The sequence below is a fragment of the Vicia villosa genome, linkage group LG1 (genome assembly GCF_029867415.1).
Source record: "Vicia villosa cultivar HV-30 ecotype Madison, WI linkage group LG1, Vvil1.0, whole genome shotgun sequence".
Taxonomy (NCBI): Eukaryota; Viridiplantae; Streptophyta; class Magnoliopsida; order Fabales; family Fabaceae; genus Vicia; species Vicia villosa.
The window spans coordinates 50515590-50523009 of NC_081180.1; the positions used below are offsets into that span (position 1 = coordinate 50515590).

Consider the following 7420-nt stretch of genomic DNA (forward strand, 5'->3'; position numbering starts at 1 on the left):
TAATTGAATTTAAATTTAAGTTTAGATTTTAATTTTTCTCAATTACAAAATACAACAGATTGAATAATGAAAATAATAGTACCCGTCTCATTTGATTCATTATGTATTTTATTATTTTATTTAATTTTAGTAATTTATATGTTTATAATTTAACATAAAAACTATAATGCTATAATTATCTTAGGAGAAAAAACTAATATCACAGTGGATCAATGACTTTAATTTACGGAGGTCAAAATCGCTTTCAGTAATAAGAATAATAATGCATGTTTAATTATAAAAATACAATTCTTTTATTGTCTATAAATATATAATTTTATTGACAAAATACACTAACTATATAGTTGTATTATTATTAAATTGATTGACAAATAATATTGTTTTATTGTTTTACAAGTTTGCAAATTACTCAAGAATTTTGTTTATAATTGTAGGTAAATGTATAATAAAATTAAAGGTATGTTGGATGCTAGGAATCTAATATCTGAACCTCTTTTGTAGAGTCAACTTCCAAATTGCGATGTTCGATATGGAAGGAGCTATTCTCTAGGATTTGGTTCTGACAATAAAGATCGTCCATGGCAGCACGCATCTATGCTATGGCATTTTCCTCGTTGTCGGATTCCTTGCTAGCCAAGGTTATTGTTTTTTTGTTCACCATGCCAGATAGAGAGGGTGAACGTGGAACAATAATTTGGGTGACTGTTATAATTGTGGTCTAGGTAAATTTTACAACACTCTATGGTGAGCGTCAATTGTACTTGCCAAAAATATAATATGTGACAACTCTTAGTGATTAAGAGTTGTCAGAGGCTTTATGGTTTATTGTAGGGTTTAGAGTCAGTTCACGTATAAAAGGGAGAAGCTATATGTATCTGGTATTTGTGTGAATATGAGATTGTTCTTCTAAAACTTCAATTTGAGGTATTTATAGGAACTTTTGGGCCTGGATCTCCGGTGTCTAGGAAGTAACAACTACCTCTTAAAGAACGTGGGATCAAACACTTAATCTCCTATTACGAAGGAGAGTGTGACTGATTTTTTTCATTGACTTCTTCCACACCGTTGTGAATTAGAGACACATCATTTATCATGTTTTAGTGCTTCGGGTGAGCTATCCCAAAGGTAGGCGACAAATTTGAAAAGGGGCGCCACATCTAGTAAAAGGGCAAGACGTCGCACCTCTTGCTTCCCACACTGTTCCTTATGAGTTATTTACAAATATACCAATACAAGTTTAATTCTAAGAAATTCGTACTCATAGGTCAATGTGGTCATTCTACTCTTTTTTACATTGGTTATACCTTTATGACTGACTTGAAGTGTGTCCCACATTTCTTTTGAAGAATTACGATGAGAAACACGAAAAAAATCATCAATACCGAGTGCGACAATGATAATAGGTTTATGTTTTTTTGTAACAATGATAATAGGTTTAGCTTTTAAGTTGTACTACACATTTTCTTTATCCTCTTTGATCCAAATATCTCTAGGTTTATTTTTCATAACACCACCAACTTGATGTGTGGGAACAAAAGGACATTTTTTTTAATAATACCTAGATATCACAATTCGTCTCATCTATAAAGATTTTCATCTTCTCTTTTCAATAAGTATACCACTCTCCATTAAAAGATGTGGATTTGTTTAGTGAATTTTTTGAAACCATCCTACCTCTAAGACGATTAATCTTATAACATGAGTTAGGCTCTCATGTCACTTATTGACTAAGTGACTTTAGACACAAGAATGCGGTGAATTGTGTTATTTGGTTTTAAAAAAAATTTTGCTAAAAATTAATGTTAAGGTTGGTCGATTTTAAAAAATAAGGTGAAATATATAATTACGAGCAAATGATAAATTACACAAATATAAAAGAGAATAGATAGAGATATCACACCGGTGTTTATAATAGTTTAGCCTTAGACCTCACAAACCTATTCTAGTCTCCACGAGTTTCTCCTTGACGATTCCAATAATAATTTAAGCTTTTACACCGGGTTTAACCCACTACCTCCCTACATCAAGCTTTCACATAGGTTCAACTTGCAACCATTATACCACTTACAATGCTACAAGAGAACAAAGCTCTTGAATTACAACTACAACACGATCTGATTAGAACAATGGATTTACACAAATCTACTTTGAGCTCTTCACTCTCTCAACACTAATATAATGACAAGTGTATAAAGAATTTATATGAAGATAGTTAATAAGGAAGTAAAGTAATAAATTAGATTTTTGTGCTTTGGAATTGGAAGAGTGCAAAAGACTTCTTAAGGAGAAAATTTTTTACTAAAAAGGAAATAATCCATGGAATATGGTCACTCTCTAATCGATTAGCCTATGATGCTAATTGATTATACCTAGCAAATATGAAAACAATTAAATCAGGTTCGCTTCCTAATAGATTAAAAGGCTTCCTATTCAATTATGTGACGAGTTTACTCCTTAATCGATCATATACAAGTTCTAATATATTAGAATGCGAGATTTCACATTTTGAATTGGTATAAGATGCTTCCTAATCGATTAGTCAGAGGGCCAGAAGCAATTTTCAGAAAGATATAAAATGTTGTAAAACATTTTTGTGTATGTGTGCGCACTCCTTTAATTCCTTGAGAGCTAGTTTTGCTTAATTACATATTATTGATTCAAAAAAGGTATACAAATAAAGCATTTGATCAGACAAACTTTAACAATTTTATCTCCTTTCAATGTTGATCTTTGCATTTGACTATTTTTCTCTCAATACTAGAACCTTCGTAGTTCCGCTCTTTGATTGCTTCTACATTGATGATGTTCATGATTATTTTAGTTTTGTTCTTTTGTCATCAAAACGACATATGATAACATTATAACTTACACAACACATAGAGTCACAACCCCTATCGACGATGATGCTTATGAGACCCAACCTTCCTTGTTGACGCATTTGATGAAAAGAAATAAAAATACCTATCCTAGGCTTGATATCCATACACTAACACATAATCTGAAAACATCCTAATGAAAAGCCAATTGTTTAAATGAAGTTGAGAGAAGGTGACGTTGACGTTTTAAAAAAATAATCAATTTTAAAATTATAAAATTAAAATGAATTTAAATACAAAATACACGAAATTAGAAAATTTTAAAAAACTTAACCTTTATTTTTCATGTTCACTTAAAATTTTATAAATGTATATAGTTTTTCACACCCTATCTATTAAAATTAAATTTTAAATTTTAATAGTCTTTTGAGAACTTCAAAGTCATTAAAATTTTATATGATATTTTAGAATTTATATATATATTTTTAAAATTCTAATCTAATATACCTCACAATTCTATATTTTATTGTTAAAGATTAAAAGAATGCTTACGAGAAGATTATATAACCTCAAATCACATTTAATTTTTTCAAAACATTTTTTAAACAAAAATCCCTATCCAAAATCCTTTTGCAAAATAGACCTAAAAACTAAAACAACAAAACTAAGCATCTAAGCCAAATAAAAAAAACAAAAATAAAAAAAGCCAAATAAAAAAACAAAAATAAACAAAATTCAGGAGCTGAAGCATTGCCCTTGTATCAGATAGAAGTTGGAGTCGCACTGATCTCAACGCAGCCGGAGTTCGGCGTCGTGGGAAGGAAGACAGTCGGAACCAGTGCCAAATCAATCGAAGGTTTTCCTCTTTCTTTCTTCTTCTTTTTTCATCCTTTTCAGATTTATCTTCCCCTCTCCCAGTACGGCCCACGCGAGGCTGAGATTCCATCGCAATTTGCATACGGCACCACACCGCTGCATAGCTCCCGCTCTGCACTGCGAATCCGCGGTAATGCGATTGGCAACATATGAAAATTCTTTTCTACGCTTACGGATATACTTTTGAGAATGTATTGTGTAGTTCAATGTGTTTTAGGTTTTCTAATGGCACATACACATGTTAGATTTTTCATAAACGTAACTGCTTATGTGCATTGCGCAAGATTTATAAGTCTCAATGCTTAATTAGGTGTAGCAAGTAAAGGGATTAAGTATGATTGGTGAGGGTTAAGTGTGAATTAGGTTTTGTTATGCCAAATTCAAGATTGAATCACTTCAAATTTTGAAAGCTAGTTTTTATTTGACTTTTTCAAGTCGAAATAACTCGAAAAGAATTCTGTTACCAGGTTTGTTTTAAGCTTCAAGTTTGTTACTGGATCTAAGAACTGTTTACTTTTCAAGAATTATTTTTTTCTTTTTTGTTTCCTCTCTTGTAGTATAAAAGAGAAAACAGGAAATGAAATAGAGAACATTTTCTCAAGGTAAACGGAAATTTTCGAGATTATCACACTACAACTATTGTCTCAATTTACTATAATGATAACGTATAGTTAGAATGAAAAGAATTGACAGATATAGCATACAATGCTTTGTGTTGTAAGTGATTTCAATCAAAATTGTAAGCAAATTAAGTAGATTTTGGAGCTAGTTCAGGGGATAACCTACTGAAAAGATATATTATAGCCTAGGTAGCGACATAGTTAGGTCCATTGGTGGTTGCAAAGAGGAAGAACCAGGGAGACATTTGTTCTTTGAATGTCCTATAATTTTGGACGTATGTAGAGGAATGTTAAGATGGATGGGGATTTGTGCTGTTATGTACTCCAATCAATAAACACATTTCTATCAAGTTAATGGTTTATTGTGTGTGGGTATGGTGTGTTTGGTAAATACGGTAAGTGGTGAATAGGAGGGTGTTTCAGAATAATTTTTGTGAGCTGTGAGCCTGTAAAGCGTAATGGAAGAAGTCAAGAGGCTTTCTTGGAACTGGGTCTGGCTGATCTTTAGAACAAAAGGATTCCAATACTCCTTCTCCAAGTGGGAGGCCAATCCCATTTAGTGCTTTGGTATACATTGATTTATAAAGATTAGAGGAGTTATTTAATACTAAAAGTGTGTTGGCATGGAGGTTGTATTTGCTGAACACTGTTCGACATCTTTGCAGTATAATTGATGTAGCAAGTGAAGGTATTAGGTGCAGAACTGGGTTGCTTACTGATAGCAGAAGGTGAGTTGTTGCCGGATATGTGGGATGGTTATGCTACTTGATGACCTGCAAAGGGTCTGTAACTCTATTGCCAAATTAATCTCTCTAAGTATATAAGGGGATATATGGGAGGGATTGGATGGTTTGGAGCTGAGCTTCTTTTGGTGAATGAATATTAGTCATTTTTATACAATTGAATGGGGGTCTTGCTTTGAAATTTGATCATTCAATTTGTTGTTTATGATATTATAGTTGCAGAATTAGTATGCTGCTTATAAACTTGTGCTTAGTTCATAGTTGAATCTCGTGTTGTGTATGTTTTGGGTTAATTGGTTTTAATGAAGGCTTGGATTTGCAAAGATAATAGCTATTGTGATGGGGAGTGCTGTCAATGATTATTAGGGAGTATTGTCAGGCTTTTAAAGGCTGGTGCAGATATTATAGTGGGAAGATTTTTGGTCTTCATGTGAGGATGAGCTGTCTTGCGAGTTGGGTGGGACAAAAATTTCGATAAGCATATGATTGAGATATTATATAAAATGAAATGTAGGTGTCACTTGCTGAATTTGTGGTCATTTGACGGTGATGGGATGAAGGTTGTTGAAGCAAGGGATTAAGCAACAAAAATGGTTTTGACTAGGATTGATTTTTTCTGGTTTTCCTAGTCTTACTGAAATTTCTGGATTTGCTCGATTTATTTCTTTTTTAATTTGTGAGTTGACTCTCATCTGTTAAGCTAAATGTACTGCTGCGCTTCTTGTGCCTTGTTTTAATGAATTTTCTTTTCATAAACAAAAAATTAAAAGCTAGTTCAATTTTATGTTGATTTAAGTACTCTGTTTCAGTTCAGACAATAAGACCCAACTTCTACTTCACCAAACACCTTGTTTAAAAGTATTTTATGAGGGCTGAGAAAAACTAACTGGACCTGAAGTGATGAGTTTCTCTGCATAATGCCTTTCCTTTTCTAGGGTATCTCTGTTAACACAATGGCAATATTTGTTACTTTCCATTAGAAATTCTTTCTTGACGTGAATTGAAGCTAATTGTCACCCGATTTCACTTTTCTCCTCTTTATTTAGGAACTTAATGAAGGAACTAATTACTAATTTACAGTATAAAGATAACCTGTACCTCTTATGTAAAGCAAAGAGTCTAGAATCTATGTAAGGTTTGAAAGATATCTAGAAAGTTTGAAAGAAGAAAGAATTTAACACAGCCAATGGCTGGTTCCCGTGTAAAAACAAGGAAAGAGCAAGATTTCTTGATGATTCTGGCTTCAATAGTAAGTGAGGATCTGCCATATACAGGTTAAGTTTTAGCTTCTAACATCCTTGAAACAATTAACCTGAAATCTAGTTGCAAGAAAACAACTCCCAAAACGTTATGCCCGACTCTCACTACTAACCCTAGCTCATCAAGAGTCCCCGGCCTTTAAAATTTGACACTTGAACACTTGTCATAAAATGTCAGAATATCTTGAATGTATAAATATCACAAACCCCTATTTGATTTAAAATCTTTTCTACTGTATAGTACCAATATATCTCTAGCTTTATCACTTATGTCTGGTAAATTGTGCAGGAGTTACTGTATTGATACCTTTCTAGCATTATGGGTGAATTCACAATTCAGATTAGCAATGACCTTGTTAATAAGCTTGTTGATGCTCCAGTGATAAAGAAGAAAACTAGAAGGGTCAAACGTAAGGTGGCAAAAGAAACTGAAAAGCCCCAATATAATGTAGCTGAAAAAACCAAGATTGCACCTGCTCCAGCATGGCCAGTGCAGGCCCCTTTGTTTGTACCTGCAACATTGCCAGTACACCCTTCCCAGTCAGAGTTAGAAAGCATTCGGTCTGTGCTTCATGAAAGTGAGAAGGTTTTGGAAAGATTGCAGAAGCAGGAGGAGCAAATGTTGCAGGAAGTAACCGAAAAGGCCAAGGATCTCCATGAGAAAGAGTATAAGCTTCCAGACCCAAAGCCTGAACGTTGCATGGCTGAGAGGCTTGCTTCGTTGACATGTTACAAGGAACATATTAAAGACCCTTTGAAGTGCGCTGGTTTTGTTAACAATTTTGCTGATTGCTTACGTAGACTTGGCCCTTTAGGTGGCAAATAAGATATACCGGGAAGTTGTTTAGAGGAAAATTCATATGAATGAAATGCAAATAAACTTGTAAACTGCATATTGATAAACATTCTGTGGCTACCAATTTTGTGTAACATTTTCTTCCCAAGATTGAACTGTTTTCTAGTTCAGTGCAAGAGACACTGTCAGTTTGGAATTTCCGTTATATTGTGTTGTCTTCATGCTAGTTATTTCTCCATGTCAATGTTATAAAGAAAATTCAATTCTGTTCCAAAGAAATAGATATTACAAATTACCATCAAATTGCAGA

The 7420-nt window shown here is 33.3% G+C and overlaps 1 protein-coding gene across 2 annotated transcripts; it reads left to right on the plus strand.

The window, feature by feature from the left end:
• Positions 1-3516: 3516 nt before the first annotated feature.
• LOC131637472 (uncharacterized) lies at positions 3517-7420 on the plus strand. Of its 2 annotated transcripts, none has more exons than XM_058908059.1 (2): positions 3517-3672; positions 6604-7418. In XM_058908059.1, the coding sequence occupies exon 2, from the start codon at positions 6634-6636 to the stop codon at positions 7138-7140; it is 507 nt and encodes a 168-aa protein (XP_058764042.1). In that variant the 5' UTR covers positions 3517-3672; positions 6604-6633; the 3' UTR covers positions 7141-7418. The 2 variants fall into 2 exon arrangements, with proteins under 2 accessions (XP_058764042.1, XP_058764049.1); XM_058908066.1 differs by lacking the exon at positions 3517-3672 and adding an exon at positions 3698-3822 and having other exon boundaries at positions 6604-7420.